This window comes from Canis lupus, chromosome 13 (assembly GCF_003254725.2).
Source record: "Canis lupus dingo isolate Sandy chromosome 13, ASM325472v2, whole genome shotgun sequence".
Classification (NCBI taxonomy): domain Eukaryota; kingdom Metazoa; phylum Chordata; class Mammalia; order Carnivora; family Canidae; genus Canis; species Canis lupus.
In genome coordinates this window covers 13,447,416-13,472,936 of record NC_064255.1, presented here as the reverse complement: position 1 = coordinate 13,472,936, position 25,521 = coordinate 13,447,416, and the positions used below count along the sequence as shown (strand labels likewise).

General features: G+C 32.5%; 1 protein-coding gene across 1 annotated transcript in view; it reads left to right on the top strand.

The window, feature by feature from the left end:
• The window catches only part of CSMD3 (CUB and Sushi multiple domains 3), a 1,170,241-nt gene that overhangs the window by 263,418 nt on the left and 881,302 nt on the right, over window positions 1-25,521 (top strand). The window contains exon 4 of the mRNA XM_049093360.1: window positions 3,609-3,803. Coding sequence (XP_048949317.1) covers window positions 3,609-3,803 — 195 coding nt within the window. The remainder of the gene's footprint in view (window positions 1-3,608; window positions 3,804-25,521) is intronic.

Below are 25,521 nucleotides of genomic sequence, written 5' to 3'. Positions count from 1 at the left end.
AACTGCAGTATATAAGGAATTTTATATATTTATTTTTTGCATTTAAAGAAATTGATCACTGCTCAAATAATAGTATCATGAAAATAACTTTAAAGTATTCTCTCCAGAACACTCCAATCCCATTTTAATCTTTGCTTTATGGAATATCAGATGAGACTATGTCACTTCTATAATTGTTTTATTTTAATAACCAAAACTTTCCAATCCTTATTTTAGTGTCATCTGTTGGTGAAAGAAGGTAACTGAGTCTGGCAATTCTGCTTTTTAGATGTAATTATTTACTTCAGAAGCACAGTAAAGTGATAAGCAAGCATGGTGTTGTTATCTTGTGGGTACATTTGGTGAATTAACATGAAAGTTCTTTATTGCTTAAATCTCTATTTCCCTTAAGAATGATTTTATAATAAAATCACCAGTTATTGTAAATGCCATGTATAGCAATGATTAGTTTATAAGCTGCTTTTACTAAATATAGCAGACTGTGTCTTCATTTTCCCCTGCAATTCAAACTCTTGATAGCTGGTAGAAACAATGTCTAAAAATTAGTCTCACTTAGCTAGTTCTAGACTCTCATATTAATTAACAAGTTAATTTAAAAAGTTCAAATATGAAGCACTATTTATTTTTTAAAAATCAAGACTAAAAAGTGAATCAGAATATAGCATTTTTTGGTGGTGGGTTGTAATTCTTTCAGTTAATATCACATCCTTGGCTGTTTGTCTTAAAATGCACATAGCTTAGGGAGAAGTCCCAAATTAAATGGTTGGGAGAGGACAAAAAATAGAATCCATGAGCAGTGGCTATAGAATTGTGATCTCGTAAACTTGAATGTGAAACATCTTCCTGTCTTCATGAGATTACTAAGTCTACAGAGAATGAGTAGTTCTTATTTATGAAAGTCAAAATACAAGGGCAATTGAAAGTAGGAAATTCCTGAAGGTGAGAACCAGATATGTTTTAGAATTTTCTTTTTGAGTTTTATTTTGAAACAGCCTAACTTCTTATCTGTCTGTTGACTTAGAAATAATTCAGCTACAAGTCAGGCAATAGAAAGTTAATGTATTAAGATTCCAACCAGGGCTGTGATTCATTCATTAACTTACTTCCTGTGTTTTCCATTTTTGCTTCAGGTACTTTGTTCTGGGTAATGTTTATTTGTTCATTTAAATCAAAGTTAAATCTGAGAACTATTTAGAGCTTGCTTCTCTCTTTCCCTTCATCTCTCCACCTAACTGCTTCCTGTGAAATAATTTAGAAACTGCTTTTTCTCCTAGATATATAACTTTATGCTAATTGAAGTCCTGACCTTAATTATTTTTTAGGAGGTGAGAGAGAAAGGAGTGGATCAATTCTAAGGCCACAAGTGGTAGTTTCATTAAGAGAATTTCCTTTGTTATTACTATATTTAAGAGATTGAATGCTTATTCATTTTATCAAAACTTATTAACCTCACCATCTCTTGCAGCAAACATCTCATCGTTCAATCAAATGAATTTTTAAAAAAAGAACCTATTTCAAGAAAAACTATTTTTCAAAAGTATTTTAAAGTATTACTCAAAATTCACAGACAATAACTTTGTTTCATATTTTGCTGAAAGTGAACTTATACCATATGCCTTAGAAAAATAGTAAAGTGAAATATTAGAGATCATTAAAACCTTGGCTACTGATGAATATTTTACAGATCTTATTGTTGTACCGTTAATGCAGAGGAAGCTTAAGGAAATTGCCTGTTATTTAGAGAAACCATTGATATTTAAGTAACATTAGTCAAATTTCTTTTTACTTTTTTTAATCAGGTTTTAGACTAAAATAGTTGTCCTAAACTAAAAGTGAATGCTTTATCTAATATATGTAATGTATAAATCCCCATAAAAGTCTATAAATCTTCAATACATTTTTCACTGATTAAACTGACTTCATTTGAAATTTATCACTGATTTTTCCCACTATTATTGAAAAGTTTATACAGAAAAAATGAGGTTCACTTAGGAAACACTCCTAAAAGTACTACAAACCTATTACGAATAAAAATACAAAATTTCAACTCTGTATACACTTCTTATTTATAAATGGCCATTGCTTTTGTAAAATTGCATCTACATATTATTTAGATATTTTTACTTACTGTCATTGATATTTTCCATATTATGGTGGCTTTTAGGTATTTCGTTTAATATAAAATAACATTACGTGGAACTCACTAACTATATAAATGGTATGAATATCAAGACCAAATGGAAACATAATTCATTTTTGTGTTGCAGTGGTTTTTTAGCTTTTTATTTTGCAATAATTTCAGACTTTCAGTTAAATTGTCAAATTAGTACAGAGTTACGCTATACTCTTATCCAGCTTCCCATAAGATTAACTACTCCTGTAACCATGGCATAATTGTCAAAAATAGGAAATTAACATTTGTATAATACCCTTAACTAAACTGTAGCCTACTCAAACTTGAATACCTTTTAGCTCAGTAATTCATTAGTTAGTATTTGTATTGACAATTATTTATAGTATGAAATAATATAAAGGTAATAGAAAATTTAGAAAATAATATCAGGAAAAAGAAATCTTTCTTAATCTCATTAATTTCTTTAAGTTTTACTATTTCTATGTATTTTCTTTCTTTTCACTTACAGTGAAACTAGACTTTTCCTCTGAGATGAATATTATTTTTAAAAATCTCTTATATTTGTATACTTGTATACTTTTAAATATAAACTAATAAAATAAAGTAATAGATAAAATCCCCTAACATATCAGGCATTTTCCAGGTACTTTATATATTTAAAGATCTATTTAAAACTTCACAACTTTATGTACTTCTTATTATTGTATTTTCAGGTTAAACAAATTGGGAACTTTAGCCCAGTCTCTCCAACTTTAAAAATATTTCATTTCATCACTGCACTATATTTTTCTTATTTAAGTGGAAAAAAAGTTTTTACCCAAAATGCACACATATGTTTTTGGAGAAATGTTTCTGATTCAGAGTTAAGCAGATGCATCAAAGTAATGGGAGCATTTTAATAAAACTTGATTTGCTTATTAATGTGTTAGTAGAATGTAACTTTGAAGAAGTCATGTAAGTGGTATTAATCTTAACTTTATTATCTGTATAATATGACTAATGTTGATTTTTAAAATTGCTAGAAAGATTAAATACTATAAAATATTAAAATTTTCTAACACAAAGAATGAAACCTAATATCTTTTTGGTAAAATTTGGTCCCTTTCCCATACTTCTGTGTTATATGTGTTGAAATGAAAGCCATTTCCTTTTATTGTGACACTTGTTGAAAGGAAAAGAGATATATCTGTATCTACCTATAGTTTTTAAAATCTAAAACATTAAAATAATGTATTAAAATAACTGTAGGGGGATCCCTGGGTGGCGCAGCGGTTTAGCGCCTGCCTTTGGCCCAGGGCGCGATCCTGGAGACCCGGGATCGAATCCCACGTCGGGCTCCCGATGCATGGAGCCTGCTTCTCCCTCTGCCTATGTCTCTGCCTCTCTCTCTCTCTCTCTGTGACTATCATAAATAAATAAAAATTTAAAAAAATTTAAAATAACTGTAAATTCTCCTTTTCTCTCCTATTTACAGAATTGCAGAGTAGCTCTTGTGGAAATCCAGGAGTTCCACCCAAAGGTGTATTATATGGTACACGGTTTGACGTTGGGGACAAGATCCGCTACAGCTGTGTAACTGGATATATTCTTGATGGCCACCCTCAACTCACCTGTATAGCTAATTCAATTAATACAGCCTCATGGGATTTTCCTGTTCCCATATGCAGAGGTAAAGAAAAAAATATTTATTTTTTTTTACTGATTGAATGTTTGTTTGACACATGAAAATGTTTTAAAAGAGTTGTAGTCATACAGTATATTTGCAAAATATGTTTGGCACCTCATGCTTGTTCCTTTTATAAAATTTGAAGCTTAAAATAAAAAAATATATTTCTGTATACTTGTACTATATGACATGTATACATATATTCCATGACAAGTTTAGAAAAAATGCTTGTCAAAATAAGATGTTACTTGTGAAATGAAACAGTACAATATATCTCTATATTTATACACATATGTATGCATAGTACATAAATGTGCTTTAGCATTTATATTAGACACAAGGTTAATGATGTTTAGAAATTTAATTAGTCTGTCAGAGTCATAATTTTGTTGACATTTTGAAGTATTGATTGAATCTGTGAATCTTTTAAAGATATCTAGTGGAAGACTTAGCGTGGGAATTTGTGAAATAAGAATGCTATATAGTTCATTTAATCGATACTGATTAATATTACTTATGTTATGGGGAAAGCAATAATACTCTAATGTGGAAACATTTTCAATGTATTGTGACTGAAACATAGAACATGTTCAGTGATGTTCAGTGGAAGCTGAATTCATGGATGAATCTTGCCCACAGAAATTCTGGAGACCTTTATTGTTTTCTGTGGGCTTGGCTTTCTAACAAAGAGACAGATAAATGAGTTGTATCTCTTTTATCCTTTGGCATTTGCTTCCTGTATGAATGGGACATAGGAATGTCCAGCTGCTGATCTAAGTCACTTTGTAGCTTCCTCTCCAACATGTGGCTGGAAGTATATGAAGGAAAGACCTCTGAAAATCAGAAACAGCTAGCTTTTTATCCCTGCTTTGACAATGACCATAGGAGTGACCTCAGGCAAATTGTGTCAGCTCATTGAGATTGATATTTGAACACTTAGAACATCATTTGAATACTGTAGCATACTAAGAGATTTACAAGTATAGTCGCTTTTAAATTTCACAATACAAAACTGAAGTGCAAAAAATTTGAAATAACTGCTCAAGTTTACTCAGTAAATGTCAAGAACTCTAAAGAGTCAGATTTTACTCAACTCTCAAGTTAACAGATTTCTCTGCCACAGTTTCTTGGGTGATGATAGAAGACCCCAGTCTTTTGGGTCAGAAACAAAGGAAAGTTTATTATTCATTGACATGTCAGCAGCCAAAGTATTAACATTTGTGCTAGTTCTCAAAGCCCTAATTCTCACAGAATGATATAAAGAGTATGGGATACCTGCACACATCATAGGTGCTATTTTAGGAGTTGGACGATGAGTTTAGGAAATTGAATTCTTTATAAATGAGCACGTCTGCCCTTTGCTCTGAAGCAAAGACACCCCTAGGTGCACCTCTAGTTAGGCACCCCTAGTTAGGCACCCCTAACTTTATTCCCCAAGCTTATATGCAAACTTGCCCTTTACTCTGGTGGAAGACACTGTCCTTTAAAACTATTGTACAAACAACTTTGAAAAGATAGTTTAGTACAAAGAACAGAAGGACAGTTGGACTCTCTGCTTACAAGATGTGAAGAAATGTTAAAGTCCATGGAGAAATTTCTCTCAATTTGAAGTGTGGTGGTTTTGCTAGATTTGAACCCATTCTGTTTGGTTCTAAAGCCTAAGCTGTTGTTTTAGTGATACTTCACTAAAATAATTTGCATCTCTCTTCAGAAGTGTTTTATTATTTGAAGAGAAATGGAGTTTTATAGTTGAATCAGTCAAAAGACTATTGTTATTCTTCCAAAGCATAAAACTTCCAAAATCAAAAGGACTCATTAAGGTATATAAAACCAAAAAGCATTTTTAAGAGATTTCAGGGGAGCACTACCAGTACTACCTGAATATTTCTTCCTGTTTTGGGCTCCTTCTTTATCTTAGTTCAGAGAAGAACCTGTGGAACAACAAAGATCTGAGTCTAAATTCTAGTTGTGCCCCTTTTTGACCAGGGCCTTTGAGCAAAGAGTATATTAATTTTGGAAAGTATTTTTTTAGCTCTAATAGGATGAAGAGGTGGAAAAGCTAACATCATAGTACTGTTAGAAGTTGATATGATAGTATATGTAAAGTACCAGATACATACTAAGTTTTATTTATGCTAGCTCTATCCACTTTTTCTTAGCACTTCTTACTGTCTCCTCCCTAAAGAAAAGAATTACAGTCCTTAAAAAAAAAATGACCGTCAACAAAAAGTGGGTGGATAATATCTATTATTGTATATTCAAGTCTAACCCCAAAACGGATACTTCTATCTTGTCATTGTAGTTTTGTTTTCCCAGAGCATGTACTCTACTTCTCACCCTCTAATTTCTTCAGACTTATTTCCTTTGAACTGTATTTCCATTTTAACCTCTATGATTTTTATTAAAAAATGATACTATTTTTAGAAATTCTTCCTGTTTAACTTCAATCTGCTTCAGCTTACCTTTGCTTCTCTTTAATAGTGATAACAATGAATACATTTACTCATTTTCTCATCTATTTATTCGAACCCCACCCTGTGTAAAGCATTATTTTATGTACTGAAAATCAAAAGATGATTAAGAAATAGATCTTGTCTTTAAGAAGGAAGTTCTAGTGGATTTAAACATTGTGTAATCAGATAATTACAATAATGTAATAATTGCCTTCATATCAGAATCTATAGAGTTGTTAGGCACCTTGATAAGGACGACCTTAATTTCTCCCAGTTGAGTGGAAGAAAGTTCAGGTAGGGATAACACTTTAAGGGAAGATTTCACAAAGGGCTAACTAAAAATAAAAACTACATAGAGCAAGAACATTTTCAATGAGGCAATAATTTTCCTTTCTAGTCTTAAAAGTAGTTCTGGTATGTTACTAACACTCACTGGCTAAAGGTAGAGTCTATGAAGTCAGACTTCACAGAGCACATGATCTAATTTTCTAAGGAGCAATTTATCTCCCATTAAGCATTTTTTTTAAACTTAAAGAATAGGGAAATTGAGTATTTGGATTTTGTGTGGTTGTCATTCACACAGAAAAGATAGACTATTTAGACCATGGCTCCCCTCCTCTACTCTTTGCCACTTGATAGCATACTGATTCTTTAATTTATAACTTTGCAGGGGGCTGATAACCCTGTAATGATCTGTTTATTGCTTTCCCTGGAGTTTACATAGTTTCTCTCCTTGACAAAACCCTGCTTTTAGAGAATTCTTCTGATGCTTCCTAACAATGATAGTTTAATTAAGAAAAACAAATGCTACCTCGACTTAGAGGATATGGTACAAAGGATTTTGTGTTTGTTCACAAACAGGATGAATTTTATCAACACTATCTGCTAGTATTTGAAAAAGACAACTAACTGCTTGATGCTGAGCTACACAATCTTCTATAAAAAGTGAAAGTGAATTCCTATGCTATAAGTCTGTATTGGAGATACCAGGGACATGTGCCTTTTCTGCCCTCTCTCCTTTGATAGATGTTTCTATGACATTTATTCCCAATGAGTTGCAATGTGGCCCCAGAGTCCTTAACTCAGTGCTCCCAACATTCCTTACTAATTAAGAGCAGTTGGCAGACAAGGTGAAAGGGATATGCTATTCCTAAATTAAACGTTCTAAAATTCATAATGATATTCTATATTCAGAATGGCATTTTGATATACACACCTCAGGGCAAACTAATAAAACTCTTTGTAAAAGTTACACATAAAATATAGTGTTTTAAATGGACCTAAAACTTGGTCCACAAAAAGTCAAATCATTGGATGGAAGAATTAACCTAGTAAGATTTAAGTCATCAATCATGGAATATTTAAAGTTGTATTGGGATGAATTCTAGATTAAAGAAAATTTAAAAGGGTGTTATATGTTTTAGAAAAAAAAGTGATATATTTTCTTGATGGTTTGAGTATATTTATAGCCCAAAAGAAAGATCTTAGAATCCATAGAGATTTCAGGGAAAGCAGTGATCAATGAAGAAATATGATGCTGTCAAATGTTGACAGGGTTTATTTTGATCTGACAGGTGAGATCCGTTTGGGGGAAGGCTTCTTTGTTAGTGATGTAGATGTCATATAGTCAATTAGTGCCATGTGACCTAAACCAAATATTCGACAGGACAAATAAGCAAAAGAGCTATTGAGGGAACTGTCACTTCTGGCAAAGCATAAGAAATTGCCATTAGCTACATTAATAATGAGGAGTGAGAAGAATCTTCCAAGTTTTATTTTTGGGAATAAGATTGCCTTCTCTGACAATGTGGTGAAGAAAACAGTTGATAAAGAAAAGAGCATCAACTTGTTTTGTCAGAATGTAACTTTATTCTACTACTTGAAACCTTGGGCAACAATTCTGGATCAAAATGTGTCACCAAAACATGGAATTGGGAAGAGCAAATAGAGGTAATAGTTGGAGAAGAGGATAGAAGAGGAAAGGTTTAGCCAGATGTTTCTATATGCAAATTATACTAAAAGCCTTCCAAAGAAACAGTAATTTCAGATCAAGGTTAGAAGTAAAACAAACAGCCAACACGCCCTCCCCCTGTCCGCCTGCCCCCAAAAGCAATTAGTAGAGAGTGTGGAAAAGAAGTAAAGCTTGTAAGATATATTGTGAGGCTCATGGAAGGATGTTCATTGTGTTTATATGTTCCTTTGCTGAGTGATCTGGAAACCAACTCAAAAAGGCATTAGAAAACAGAAAATGCCATTTAATCTGTATATTTGCCCTGTTGATGCACTTATGCATGCGTAAATGCTGAGACATGATATTCAAAAATATGATGCTACATTAATAATAAGTCTGGTTTTTGATAAGCCTAAGTACAAAAATAATTACGAAAATTAGAAAATATTTTATTAAATTGAGAACAAAACACATAAATAACTGAATGTCATGCTTCTATTTGTTTCCTGTAGTACTTAAATATAATGCTGAGCTACAAATCGAAAAATGAAAATATTTTCTAATATGGTATTTTCTATATGAGATCAAAACAGTCCAGTGTTGTTTTTTGAAAATTCCCTGTAATATTTTAACAATTTTTCTTTTGAAACTAAAATCTTTAGTCCCCCTTCTTAGCATTTGAAAACAGTAAATTGCTTTCTTTTTTGCTTAAATCCATTCCCAAGGAGAGGATACTTTATTGTAATTCTCTGAATCATAAAAAGTACAGTGTTAGGGATAAATTGTTCTGTGCAAAGAAAAAAAAGAAATTCACTGTGACTATCAGAATGTCATGGGCCACACCATGCATTAAGTATTCTTTTTAAAAAATTGGGCTTTTATGGTTCAATGTAGTCAATTTCCAAAGATGATACTGTATGGTACTGCACTGTTTTATTTATTTATTTATTTATTTATTTATTTATTTATTTATCTATCTATCTATCTATCTATTTATATTTATTTATTTATTTATCTATTTTTATTTATTTATTTATTTATTTATTTATTATTTATTTATTTATTCAGCACACTCACATGAGTGGTGGAGATGGAGGGGCAGAGGGAGAGGGGGAGAATCTTAAGCAGGCTCCACACTAAGTGCAGAACCAGACCTGATGATATTCTATATTTGATCACTTGATCATGAACCGAGAGATCATGATTTCAGCCAAAATCAAAAGTCAGTTGCTTAAAGGACTGAACCACCCTGTAGCCCCTCTGAAGATGTTATTTTAAAATATTACCTCAGGAAATCTTTCAGCGGACTTAATTTCTCCACCACACTTGCCATTATTATCTGAGTAACCTTATTTGGGCACCACATTTGCTTTGCATTAGCCCTATCATTTCACATAAAGGTTTCTGGTTTCTTTATGTGAACTACTATATTTGATAGTCATGAGGAAAATATTTTTAGTATGCCTTTTAATAAATAAGGAATTTAAGCATGTATTATTTGGTAATGGGATTATACTATTACCTCAAAGATTTTCAGTTCACAAGGAAAATTTCCAAGTGTCCAAATGACTTGTAGGCTCTTCCATCAATAGTCAGGCCAACACTCATTTGCCCTCTCATGAACCCTAATCTTGTTCTGAAAAGTCCATTTGTGTGATAAAATGCCAAAAATGTCCTTATTAAAGTATTTAGCATGATAGAGCAAAGGACACATGATTTGTCTTTGAGGTCATAAGATCTGTGAACTGATTTGCCTTCCTGCTATGCATTACCTGAGTGTGTTGTTTCTTATGTCAGAAATTGACCATTTTTACCTTTCTTAGTAGGCTGAGAATGTTAGAGGGATTAGCTTAAATGAGGTAATATTTAAAAATATTTGTGTAATGCCTAGCATATAGAAGTTAACAAAAATTTGCAAGTTGGTTTCAGAGACATTTTATAAAAGTAATTTAAAAATAAATATATGTAACAGCTATCATTTGTGTTACATATGTGTTCAGTATCTGTTGACAGTTAAACATGTGCCTACAGCTCTGATATAATGGAGAATACTTTTTAAGGTAACAGTAAAAAACTCTGTAAAAGTGTGGACTCTGGACTAGTTAAAGCTTTCATTTGCTTTACATCTCTGCCACTGAAAAGGTATAGAAACTTTATCTTGGGGATCCCTGAGTAGCTCAGCAGTTTAGCGCCTGCCTTCTGCCTAGGGCATGATCCTGGAGTTCCGGAATCAAATCCTACATCAGGCTCAACTGCATGGAGCCTGCTTCTCTCTTTCTCTGTCTCTCTGTCTCTCATGAATAAATAAATAAAATCTTAAAAAAAAAAAGAAACTTTATCTAGATATTTAGTTTTTCAGATCTTAGTTTTCTCATCTGTATAATAGAGGAAGTCCTCACTAATTTATAGCACTATGATGAGGATAATATTTAAGGATGGATTTAACATCAACAAGTAGCAACTAAAAAAAAAAAAAAAACAAGTAGCAACTAATAATCCATAATAATCAACAAGTAGCAACTACCTAATTTCTAACATCATCATCAAAACAGGTATTTGAAACCTTGATAGCACCAGAGAATGGACTTATCTAGGACCATATAGGCAGTGGAACTAATTTTTTATCAGAGTTGCAGTGGTTAAGGAGAATTTTAAGCCCTAAATTAACCTTAAAAATTAGGTTGAGGTCAGCAAATAATATACATCAGTGGTGAAAATATGTTTCTCAAGGGTTACAGCACGTCTTAGGCATTCATTTCTGGAAATTGTCACATTTGAAGTATATTCAATAACTAAACTTATATATATTAAGAAGTCATTATTCACAGGCCACAATGCTAAGTGTAGTGATGGATGAAACAGCCCAGACCTCTATTGAATGTGGAATCTTTTATTTGGAACATCGTCTATATGGTGACCTGGAAAAGATAGACTGGCACTCTTGTGTAAGCAATAGGTACTGGTCTTCTGTGTGTTTCTGATATTTAGAGAAAAAAATCAGGGCCTTGTATTCTTACCATATAATTGTCCTGTTCTGCTGCAACTGACAGTAAGCCATGACTTCAACATTCAACTTACACATTATTTTCCGCATATGATATTAGTATGTTGTGTCTCCATTCAGGAAGAAATTTCCCCTCCTTTTCCACCCTATATATGGTAACTCAAAGATTTTTGTGACTTTACTCAATTTTCCAAGTTTTTTGCTTCTTCATCCACCATTCTTATTATAAACTAATTCATTTTCTTTATTGCCAAAGAAAATGAATTAGATCTGTATTTTTTCTATTATAGGTTATGATAATATATTATTAATTTGCAGAAGTTTGGTTCTTTGTCCTTAATAGAATGATTTCCATTTCTTTCTCTTTTGTACAATTCTTAGAAAAAATGCCAACAGTGAGTATTTTGAAAATCAAAGACAAAGTAAGTTTCTGTTTCATGTTGACTGAGTCTTTAGATATTTATTTTATATAACTTTGAGCCATGCACTTCTATGGAAGTTTTGTTTACTTGTAGTTATTGTCTGCTTGTTTTGACAAACAATAATTTAAAGTATTCTAAGTAAAGGTCTAGATTATTTGAGGAAAGTTTATATTTTTCAAGAAGCTACATCAAATAGTTTCATAATATTGCTCCTAAAATAAAAACAGAATTTTAAAAGCATTAAGCAAAACTCGTTCCTAACACTTCTCTACATTTCAGAACATGTAGAAAGATAGAAAATTATATTATCTTGATGTCTACAAAGCATTCATATGATTATATGGGACCATGACCTAAAGAAAAAAATGATGAAAAAAATTTAAAAAAAAAAGAAAAATGATGGAGTGTGCTTGGCCAAAAATATGTTGATAGCTTCAGAATTTCTGGTGGTAAAACAGACTGTTCTATAGATAGGAACCTTGTAAAGCAATCCTCTAAGATTATACTAGGATTTAAGTTCAATGAACCACAGTGATGGTCATTTGTTATTCTGTTGCTTTGTAAAGCTACTTCAACTCAAAAGTTGAGGCAAAATAATTTTGGATACAGGAGGAAAGGGAGTGGAAACCCACCAAAGACATTGAATAATGCCATAGGACATGTTTTAGTAGACTAGCTCTATATGAAAAGTCCCGTTTTTTGGACTTAGAAAGACCAGTATAAGAATTTTAATAAAATCATTCTGGAAGGATACTTCACCCATTTTTGGCCTTAGGTGCTGCCTCTCCTTGTTACAGTTTTATTGGTCACTCACTGTCTTAGTAAGTTATGTAAAGGATGTATTTGGTTGAGCCAATCAGTTATTAAAGACCTAAGATGTAATTAATAATGAAGAACAAAATTGAAATGCTGAAACATGAATGTCTTCAGAAACACTGCTTTTTGATCTATTGCTCTAATATGCTCAAAATCTAAAATGTTTCTATAGTCCTTTTCCTTACGTGTTTCCCAAATATAAATCTGACTCAACAGAACAGAAATAATTTTATTTTTACCATATAAGTCTTAAGTTTGTAAAACTAGTATTTAATATCTTAAAATTTAAGGGAGTCTTAAAAAATAAGTATTTTGCTTATTACTTTTGTTCTCATATTTATATAATTAATTCCTTGTGTCTTGACCAATGCGATTTTCTCTTATTTACTGTTCCTTGTGCCTGAGGTTATCATAGCATTCAAACTAAGTTAAAATATTAAGGTCATTTATTTATACTTGTATTTAATTTTTAACTAATTAAAAAAAACAATGCAGTATTAAAAACATGACACACATAGCAAACAAAATAAATTAAATGTAAATAAGGATAGCTATGTCAAGAGAAAATAACAGGAGTGAGATGAAACCAAGAGCAAAGTTAATACACAAAAATCATGTCCTATATTCTTCTATATTTGTTAGAATCAGCATTAACTGTGATTTTAATCCATCTGGTAGCCTAAATAAATTGTGAAAACATAATTAGTTCATAGTCTCACAAAGTAAAAGCAAACAATTTTTGATGGAAAATGAAACTTGCAAAGTAGAGTAAGAAATGTCTTATGCAGTGTATCATAAGGAAAGTAGAGATAAAAAAAAAAGTAGAGATTAATTTAATGGTCTCTGTCTTTTACAATATCTGTAAATTTGAACTCAGGGAAAGAACTTTCTAGGGTTGCATCACATTTTCTTTCTGCTATACAGGAAGGCTTTGCTGTTGAGAAGATCAAGGACAGTATGCTAGAATCAAGACACATATGCCTGATGTCACTGCCTAATTTAGAGATGTATAAATCTACCTAGATTTAGTACTGACCCATTTTTTTCTTATTTTCAAAATTTGAATCTGTTACTTTATAAATTTGGAATTTGCCCTCAGAGAACAGCCAAAAAAGCACACTGTTTCTGCATTAATATGATCTTAATTTTCCTTTAATTTTGTCATTGAATAGATACTTAATTTCCTAAACAATTTAGTTTTTATATTTATACCTTTTACACAGAAAATTCAGTATAATATGTAAAGACTTCATGCTTAACATTAATTTGTAAGCACCTATTTATAAATACTGTATCAATTATTCTAGAGTTTCTGAAAATGTATGATTGCAATCTCATAATCTTTTCTAAAATGGCTTTGATGCTGAATTTTTGTATCTACAACTTAAAAAGATGATTCTAAACAATGGTAATGAGGTCATTGTTAATTAATTGCATACTTAGAAGATTATCACATTACAAAGTATCATGCCTCAATAAAAATATTGGGTATGTTATTGCTATGTCCCTAAGTTTCATTCAAAACACAGAATTTGATAGTTGTAGTGTTAAGATGTGAAAATTATAGCAACATATTTTCATATTAAAGATGAGATAACATCTTTATAATTATATTCACTTAACAAACACCTATTGATTGACAAATATGGAGAAGAGATACACAACAGTTACTGATTTTAGAGAACTTATAATGTCTAGGATTATGCATAAATAACTACATACTGTAGTATAGATAGCCACTTCTATTGCATCTCCCACAAAAGGTACAAATAATATGTCATAGAACTTCAGAGGCAGTTGAGGATTTATCTTGGTGAGAGATTAATATTGATGGAGACTTGAAAAATAACCGGTGATACGATAATATATTGTACCATTTCCTTTTTATCTCATAACACATAGGGAACACTTTCATTGGGTCAGAGATAGTTTTGAAATCTACATATAATAATCCATTTAATCTTCATACTTATGCTTTAGAGACTGATTACCCTCTGGATATCCATTATAAAGATAAGGAACCTAAAGCATGATGTGGTTAAGAAAATTCTCAAGATTGCATAGCTAGTAAAAGGCAGAGCTAGGATTTGAATTCAAACAATTTGGCTCCAATATCATTTTCTTAAGCTCTATATTATACTCTCTTCCCCACTATCTCAATTATAAACCTTTTCTCTCCACTTTTTAAAATGTTAGCCAATAAAAATGCTTAACACTTTTCCTTAAATTAAGTCTAACCAACCATACAAACAAAAGTCTTAATTTTATAGAAATCCAGTGTTGAGCTACTGCCTTAACCCTCTACTCATTTCAATTAAAGATTTATTAATAATTGTCTTTCCTTATTTCTTTGCTCTTCACCACTCTTTTTTTTATGCTTTCAGAGCATTTCAATGGGTAAAAATAGAGAAAGCACTTTCCAGGGCAAGGGAGCAAATGTATTTAGTCACATATAATGTGCATAGTCATGTGAATGTTTATAGCTGTGTGATGTAACACATCATTTGGAGAAACTAAAAATGAGTTGACTTTGGCTAGTGGAGACAGATATAGAGAGGAGAGATTACAATTTCAACTGAGAACATTGGTTGAAATCATCTTTCGGAGCATTTTGAAGTCTAGATTAAAGAGCTTGAAACTTATCCTCTAGGCAGGTGTAAGCCATTAAATATATTTGAATGTGAGATATCAAACATTTTTTTTGACAAACTAGCATCTGCTGTTCATGTAAAATTATCCATCATAAGTGAAAGACCATCATCAATAGTCAGAAGGTTTGTGTCCTCCATTTTTGCACACAAAAACATTTGCACAGAAGTCAAGATAGTTGAGATAAGTTTCTATCTGTCATCTTTGTTTAGGATGCTGTAACAAAATACCATAGACTGCATGGTTTATAAACAACACAAATTTATTTCTCACAGTTTTATGGTAGCTGGGAAGTCTAAGATTAAGGCACGGTAAATTTCCACATATGAATTTTTAGGGGACACATACATTTAGTCTGTGCCACCATTTCAATGATAATACAGCTAATATTTATTAATTCCTTATCATGTTCTAAGGATAATATATCTAAGCATTATAGCGTATGAATTATCTCATTTTACCTTTATAAAAACAATTAGTGATGAATATCTCATTTCAAGTATCCACTGAGGCAAGTGGAGGTTAAAAAAATTGTCAAAGTTCACACTGGCATAGTGATTAAAACCTAGTAAACTAGAAACATTTTCTGTAGCATCTTTGTAAGATTCTAGAACCAGTGTAACTTTCCAGTGATGGTTAAGTTTTTCTACGCACAATACTCTGGTTATTGAAAGAAGGACAATTTTGATCACTTGTGAATAGAGAGTGAATCTACCACCAGGATTCATCCCCTGGGGTATCTGTAAATGCTAGAAGATAGGCTAAAATTTCAATTAGCAACAAAAAAAAACTTGAGTTGCTATTGATATCTAGCTTAGTAACTAGTAAATATTTAGGAAAGAATGTGCTACAGTTAGTCCTGGGACATTTTATCAGAAAGGCCACCTTCAAATTTTTTTGGATACTATCTTTACTTCCCATAAGTTTTAGCATCTTCAGTGTATGGTGTGTTTTAATTCAACATCTATGTTCTGAACAGAGCATATTATTTTTCAACCATATTGGAGATGATTTCTTTAAAGATAGATGATTTCTAGGTCAGTTACTAAAGTATATTTATTAAGTGGTTGTGAGGGTAAATTATTTCATGAGGACATCTGTATCAATTCTTAGCAATCCTCAGTAATCTCAAAGAGAAAGTGTCCCATTATATGGGGATAATTTGTCTTCCTAAATCCTTCTAAAGTTTAACTAAATTTAATGTATATTAACAAACTGGACATTACAAGTTATAGTTTGTTTTTATATGCTATTGATTCATAAGGTCCAGGAAAGTTCGTTTCATTCAATGAAATGACATTCTTCTATCAACTATCAAAATTTAGAATTCTTCCTAAACTACTCATATAATCCATGTATAGGGAAGGTGTTTAAAATGAAATTAAAGATGGAAAAGGAATAAAGAAAAATAGGAAAGAGAAAATGTAAAAACACTTCCAATATTGCTATATAGCTAAAAATTTGTGTACTTTAGCCATTCATGTTTATTGTATTCAACATTAAAATATATATCACCACCACTTCCACTCTTCCAGCTGAATCAATGGAAATTATCTAATATATATCAATGAGCAATTTACTTTTGAAGGATGTGTTAAACAACCTTGCTGAGTCTTTTCTGGATGATCTTAGAAAAAAATGAGTAAGATAATTCTTATGTTATTATAAGTTGCTAATTCCTAAATTATTTCCCAGTAAAACATATTATCAAATAACATGGATGAACAATTGAAAGTATTTCACTCCATACCTTTAAATTGATAGAATATTTATTCTATCAATTTGTGTTTTCAGGAAAATCAATATATTACTTTCACTTATAATTATTTGCAAAGATGTTAATGACCATCATTTCTCCATTCTCTCATATGTGACTTTTTCAGTGTTGTCTTCGCTGAGCACTAGTGCTTTGATTAGCTGATAAGAGGTGAAGTTTTCATCCTATAATATTTTGACAGTAGCAGCCAGCAGGAATAGTAGGCAGAGGGCACTTTCATTGTTTTCCATCATTTGAACAATAATGCAATCAATTTATATCCCACAGGATTAATCAAGTGACCTTTAATGTATTTTATATTATTTTGTAGGAGCAAATTATTAGTGAGGAGTAAGTAGTTTAATCATTTAATGAGAACCTCAGACTGTTTCACTGACTTTTCTTAATTAAATTTAGGTTAACTCCTTCTACCCTCATGGATGATTCAACTCAATAGAGATATTATAATGGACTTCTTTGAAATCAAGTGGCTGAGTATAAGGAAAAAAGTAAAGGCTTGGCAATTATTAAGAGGTCATGAGGGTTTTTCATCTTATTTAATATATAAAATTTAACTAATAGGGCTTGTATCAGTTAGAACAGGCTAGGCCACATGGCAATAACCCTATACTTTCAGTATCTTCATAAAATAAAGATTAATTTTTTTTCTGAGTCTGCCTATCTAGTGCAAGTGATGGGTAAGCTCTGCTTGCCATAGTTACCCTCTATCTCAGGGTTATAGAGGCCACATCTCAGAACATTTTTCCATAATTGTTATGGCAGGGAAGGCAAAAGGTACAACCAGATATTACTTCTTGATATTTTGGTCAGGAGATGCCGCAGGGTACATCCATTTTTTATTGCATTGGCCCAAACAAGTACATGAGAATAAATATACATGGTGGTATATATATTGTACAAGCCCATCAAAAGGCCAGAAGAAATAGAATATTTGTAAACGTTTATAATATGTACCATATGATTGTAAGAAACAGGTATTATATTTGGAGTTCCTAACAAGGGTGCCCCCTTTTTTTAGTTAAGAAGAACCATTGATGTTGACTAACTGATTAAGAGATCTCAAAGACAAATAATAGGAATACTATTTAGAAAATCTTGCACATTTTAAGAGGTCCTCTGTCACGATCTTATTTTCCTCCATTACTCTTTTCTTTTCTAAATGTGGTGAGAAAAACATTATTACTCCAAATTTCAGAAATATTTTACCTATCTTTAATTTATCAAGTGTGCCCATTAAGTTTTATACACATACATACATATATATATTTAAAGATGCATTTATTTTATTTTTAAAAAAGATTTTATTTATTTGTTTCAGAGAGAGAGAGAGAGAGAGAGAGAGGAGAGCACTTGAGAAGGGAGCCCAAAGTGGGGCTCAGTCCCAGGATCCTGTGATCACGACTAGAGCTGAAGGCAGATGTTTAACTGACTGAGCCACCCAGACACCATCATTTATTTTAGAGAGAGAGAGAGAGAGTAGGGGGAGCGGCAAAGAGAGGGAAGGGAGCAAAGAGCGCAGAGCCGGATGGAGGCTCCATCCTAGGACCCATGAAATCATGACCTGAGCCCAAAATCACAAGTTGGAGGCTTAACTGAATGAGCCACACAGGCGCCCAATATATATATTTTATATATGCCCTTATTTATAACCAAAATGTTTTCTGGTCCTATGCTGTGTCTGAAGTGGATGGTTATAAAGACCCTCAAGCTTAGGTTTGCAAGTATACACCAGGGTAGGCCCTTTGACTTTTGAAAGAATGAAATAAAATATCACTTTGTTTAAGTTTGCTTCAAGGATGGAATTGGATAACTTGTGTTGGAAAACTGTGAGCCCAGAGTCAACTCAAGTGATGGAATTCAACTTTATTTTATGTTCTTTCATAATTTCATCATTTAATATATAGAGGAGCAACCTTCCTTATCATACATGTGGCTCACAAATATTTCTGTCTCCTATAACTGCCCCTCTGCTCATTGTAGAATCTGTAATGCCAGCTGCCAGCCCTTCTTTCTGGTGACATCTACTTATTGGTTTTTATTTTCCCTTTTTTTCTTTTTCTTCCTTCTTTCTTTCTTTCTTTCTTTTCTTTTCTTTTCTTTTTTTCTTTTCTTTTCTTGTCTTTTTTTTTTTTTTTTGGTCTGGAAATGTTGGCATCATGTAAGTTTAGTATAGACCTGACTTATTCAGTCATAATTTTCAGCACATTTGTTGGTGATAGCAATATATTTGTTTATGAACAATACTTTTGCACTAGATGTTTATGAACAAATACTTTTTTTGTGTGAAGTTCCACCCCTCCTTTCTCTACTACTTATGTTTGGAAATGATTTCAAAAGTCTTCATCATGAAAGGTGATTTATAAATATATTCTAAAGAATTGCATTTTCCCAGGAACCTTACTAGAGGCAGAAATGTTATGGTTTAAAATTCAGAACAATGCTTTATTTAGCATTGTAACTTTTCAGAGAATAGCATGAATTTGATTTCTTTGCGATTCTCTATAAGGTAGCCATTTTTACAGCTGTCACAAAATTAGATTTAAATTCAGCATAGGGAAGTTATGTATTCAGAGAGCTGTGCTTATAATACATATCTCATCCTCCAAAAATTTAACTACCTCTGCATTTTGAGCATCTATTTCTGAAATGCTGAATGCAAGCTTAGAAAGTATTTGAAATGCACCACTGTTTTCTTCAACTCCATCAATTTCTAATATATTTAGTGTAAAGTTTTTGAAGAAAATACATCTAAGAACCTTTAAGTATTAATAATACATAAAACTGTTTAAAAAGTTGATTATTTTGGCATAAATGAACTGTATCAGATAAAAACTGATATGGTAGCACAGATAAATTTCCCAGATTTTTATTTACCTTTGAAGGAATTGAAAAGATTTAAAAACTGTCAACAATTATGAAGGTGTTCAGGTTTTGTCTTACTTGAAAACTAATAAGTTAGCCTGCTACAGTGTCACATACACTGGTAAAAGGCAAGAGCTTCCTTGGTCAGGGACAAAGGACTTTATTAATCAAAGCACAGTAAACACCATGAGCTTCATAGTTAAATCAATTTTCCTTGCATGAGTTGTCTTATGAGTACCACAAGGCTTTGTGAAACGCTACTGGCATACACTGCATATACAGTGCGTTTGTGTCACAGTTGAGGAAACCAAACTTAGGAAAGGTCAATATTTTAAATGCAGACTTCTAGCAAATCGGTTCAACATTTGCCCCTAAGGGACACATTGTTTTTTTTTTTTTTTGTTTTTTTTATATATCCTTGTCAGGAAATCTCCTTTCTACTCCAGAGGGAGAGGCTGTCTTTATCTTCCAGTGCTCTTTCTTATACAAACATCCTTCTAAAGATAGTCTTAAAAAAAGGGCTTACTTTTGAGCCCAGCCATGTCGGAGTCAAAGAAGATAAAAGGGAGAGAAAAAGCATTGACCTTGCCTTTATTTCAAATTTGGTTTCTTGCTCATCATAGAATTTTTATATTAATTTTTATATTTTTTTAATATTGAATTATAATTTATCTTGATGATTTACATTTTGGCACCTAAGATTAGTGTCTCATATACTTGACTTCAGTTGCAGCCCTTTAAGAGCTGATTTAAGGGGCTCCTGGGTGGCTCAGTAGGTTAAGTGGCTAATTCTTGGTTTCAGCTCAGGTCATGATCTCCAGGTGGTGAGATAGAGCCCGTAATAGAGCTCTATGCTCAGCGCAGAGTTGGCTTGAGATTCTCTCAGTCCCTCCCTCTGCCTCTCCCCCACTCACACATTTTCTCTCTAAAATAAGTAAATAAATCTTTAAAAAATAAAAATAAAAGCTGATACAAAATTTCAGAAATATAATATAACCTAACAAATACAAACTAACTTTATCGCTTGTTTTTACTTCAGAATACATCTAATAGATACAGTTAGAGTCTGTCCAAAAGATGTATTTGTGCTAAGATACAAGTATACCCTTCCTAAGATCTCCTTTTTTTTTTTGTTTGTTTTTTTTTTTTTGCTTTTAAGTGTTGAATTTCAACATTTTGGTATTCGCTTGAGTACTATAATCACAGATATCACCATATCGTATACTACTTTGTATAATTCTTATCTATTACTTGTATTTAATTAGCTTATAAAAATAAAAATTACAAAAAGTCTTAAAATACTTTTAAAATATTTTTTTTAGATATATCACATTGTAAATCATAATTCATATTAGGGATTCTAAGAAATATGATGAAACCCAACTGATTTAGGTGATTCTCAGATGTTTCTAGTACTTTTACAGGGTAAAATACAAATAGGACACAAGCACATCAGTCCCTTAAAAGTACATGAGCTCTAGACTAAGCCATTTGTATGTACTTTAGGATTTTTTTTTAAAGATTTTATTCATTTATTCATGAGAGACACACTGAGAGAGAGGCAGAGACACAAGTAGAGGGAGAAGCAGGCACTATGCAGGGAGCCTGATATGGGACTCAATCCTGGGACTCCAGGATCATGCTCTGGGCCAAAGGTACTTTCTAAACTGCTCAGCCACCCAGGGATCCCCAGAGATAAGCATTCTTTTTTTTTTTTTTTTTTTAATTTTTTTAAACTTTTATTTATTTATGATAGGCACACAGTGAGAGAGAGAGAGGCAGAGACACAGGCAGAGGGAGAAGCAGGCTCCATGCACCGGGAGCCCGACGTGGGATTCGATCCCAGGTCTCCAGGACCGCGCCCTGGGCCAAAGGCAGGCGCCAAACCGCTGCGCCACCCAGGGATCGAGATAAGCATTCTTAATAAATGTCCTTGACTTATAATAGCAAAAAATCTGTTTTTTTTTTCTTAACCTTATTTTTTATCCAGTAAATTACACAGAATATAAAATGTATCAATAACTATTTTAAGCATACAGTTTATTGGTTTAATTACATGCATTTTGTTGTACAAATATCAACCACCATCATATCCAGAATTCTTTTCAGCTTGTAAAACTGAAACTTTGTACCCATTAAATAGTAACTCCCCCTTCCCTCCTCCCACTCCGGCTACTGGCAAGCACTGTTACACTTTTTGTCTCTGATTTTGACTGATCTATGTACTGCATAGGAGTGGAATCATACAGGATTTGTCTTTTGTAATTGGCTTATTTCACTTAGCATAATGTTCTCAAGGTTTATCCATATTATAACATATGTCACAATGTCCTTCCTTTTTAAGGCTGAATGATATTCAATTGTGTGTTTATAACACATCTTGCTTACCTATTTGTGTATGGACAAATATTTGGGTTGCTTCCATGTTTTTATGAGACCGTCTTTTCAATTCTTTTGGGTGTATACCAGTAGTTGAACTTCTGGATCATAAGTCATTCTGTTTAATTTTGTTAGCAACCACCATACCATATACCACAGAGGCTATACCATTTTACATTCCCACCAAGTATGCACATTGACTCCCAATTTCTCTACATCATCTCCAACACTTATTATTTTGTTTTGCAGTAGCCATACTAAGGAGTGCGAGGAGGCCCCTTGATCCTGTTTTCAAAAGACCAAAATATAGTATAGTCAAGCCATCATTCTTTTTCTAGTATCCTTTGAATGTGGTAACCCTTTTCTAAGTTCAGATATTATGAAAGTACAATAGTAAAAAGAGAAAGTGTACATAGAAATGACAGTGTATTCACTTTACTAGAATGCTATTCATACTAGCATATGGTAAAGGTAAACAAAGAGGTAAAACATAGAATGAATGCCAGTTGTACTTCATACCATCATGAAGAGAACAGCCTACTGAAGAGGATAGATATTTGCTAATAATCACACAAAATAATATAATTACAAATTATGATGGGTGCTCTAAAGGGAGGAGTCTATAAAAAAAAGTAAAATACCATTAGAACATATGTGTTGTTTGGCAGGAAAGCTTTAATGCTTCATATGACTATAACTTATACAGAGATACTGCTATTGCATCTACTTTTATTTGGAATGTATTTTTATTTGGCACCCTGGGACAGGAACCTGAATATAGATATAATCAATACACTTAGATTATTTATAAGGTTAATAAAGTAATTTTCTTTCTTAGCAATTTTTGCTTTTCCTTTCTAATCTAAATCCAACTTGGGTTGCCAAATTCAAAATGCTTGCTGTTGGCTGGTTGCCAGTTGTAAAGTACTTAATGACGGGAAACAAGAAAAAAAAAGCAAGTAAATCAGTGACCATCCATAACTGTGATTCTCTAACCCTTGATTCCAGAAAAGAAAGGAATCTTTCAGAATTCGTCAGAGAAAACCACAGAAGCTGAGAGGCTTCATATACCCACCTCCCAACAATTCTTACTTTGCCTACATCTCTTCTATCACTAGAAAATTGATGAGACTGAATGTTGCATACTGAATATGTGTGTACTAAACCTTCTACTATCCATGATAGGGTCAAGCTATCATGGACAGAAGCAACATGGTTTTAGTTGTGCTTTTTTTTTTTTTTTCATAATTAGGCTGTTTTCTTTGCAAAATGGTACTATATCAAGTTTGCTCATTTAGAATCACTTTCAGATACATACCCATAATATACAGAATTTTCTTTTCCAACCGTACATCTATCTCACTCCCCCCGCCCCTACCACCATTTTTTTTTTTTTTCCTATTAGCTTGTCCTTAAATACTCAAGTCTCGGGTTTGCCCCAAGGATATGTTAAAGTCTCCAGATGTTTTGAAATTTCTACATCAGAACCTATACTGTTTAAATTTATAATATCATCCTTCCTTTGCTTCTCATATAGAAGTGCCATGAATGTGCATAAGAATTAAATTTGCAAAAACAAGAAATAGAGCCCTAGAAAATGAACCTATGTTTAATGAGCTTCTGCTTACGTGTCATGCACTACACTTGATGATGTTCATCAACATCACTCTCTGAGGTAGGCATTACCATCCTCATCTAAAATGGAGAAATTATGGAATGGTTCCTTAATCAAATCCTAATAGAGTAGTTGCTTTGGCAATTTTTACAAGATCCGTAAGTTATAATACTTCCTGGTCACCTTATTTTTAAAGGAGGACTCTTTACCCAACTAGTCATCTATTTCACTTGTACTTACTGCTCTAGCAGTAATTATTAGATTTGTTTTCCTACTTTGTTTAATTGCAGTCTTGCTCAATCTCAGGCAAAATCTCAGAAGATAATTCATCATACTCCATTTTCCATTATTCTCTTCACCCTCAGGCACCAAACTAATTTATTTGTTCAAAGGAAATTTTAATTTAACTCTAGCTTTTTGAAGAAAATAACCCATCATTAGGGCATAAGAGAGACAGCATTTATTTTAAGTTCATAGGTGGCGTGATTAGGTTCTTCACCAGGTATGATGGCAGTGAGAATAAAAAAGAAGAATGTGGCACAATATTCACAATATGTGAATATTGCACATTCGAAAAGTCCTCTATCAAGTGAGGAGAAGAGATAGTACATCCTATTCCACCATGCTTTATGTCTTTTTATTCTTAAACCAAAGCTTTGAAGTAAGTATTGTTACATTCAGCATTCCTTTCCCTTACCCACTCTCTATACCATTAACTTCATTTTGTAGCAAGTACACAATGGGTTTACTTCTGTTATTCATCAATATTGCACTGAATTCACATATTTATTTACATAGGCAGCCCTACTGTAATTTGAGCTCTCCAGGATTGTGTTCTCTGTGTTCAGGATTTATCCCATAGTAGTAACTCAATAAATATTTATTGAGTTAAAATGAGTTTCAGAGATTAAGAAACAGTTTTGCAAAGGACATACTTGGTAGGGACAGTGCTTAGCTGTGGCCCTAGGCCTTCTATTCATTTCACACTTTCCTAATTCAAATTTTGATGTTGTTTATTTTGCTTTAATAAATTTCTGTGACCAAAACTTTCATGATGTTCTCAAAGTTTCTTCTTGGTCACACTCAAATGTCTTGTTAATAATCATCACTATTAAACTGTATTTGATTTCTAATTATTCATTTCCTTAGAAAATTTTCCTTTTGGAAGCATTAGATCACTTCTTCTTTGTACATAAAATTCATTCTGTTTGGAATTTAAAATATTTACCTGAAAACTCAAATCCAAATTAAAAAAACAAAACAGGGGCACCTGTGTGGCTCAGTGGTTGAGCATCTGCCTTCTGCTCAGGTCATGATTCCAGGGTCCTGGGATTGAGTCCCACATCAAGCTCCACAAAGGTTGTGTGCTACTTCCTCCGCCTATGTCCCTGCCTCTCTCTCATGAATAAATAAATAAATAAAATCTTTAAAAAACAAAACCAAGCAGAGAAATTTGCAGAGATGATTATATTTTACATTTGTACACTCAATTCACTTTTATTGGAATGCAGTTTATCTTATATTGCAATTGATGCATATTTTAAAATAGAATCAGAGTAATAATTGACTCATGCAATGGATAGGTTCTTCTTGTAGCATCACTTGCTTAAGAGAATCTGGTATCTATGAACCTAAACAACCTTTAAAACAAAATGACATACATATCCTATCATGACCTGATAAATGATAGAGGAGGAAGTAAAAAGAGTATGACTGTGATCACTCAATTTAAGCCACAACCATTATTTGAGCAGCACTGACATATGACTAATTTCTATTGCATCCCTCCACTT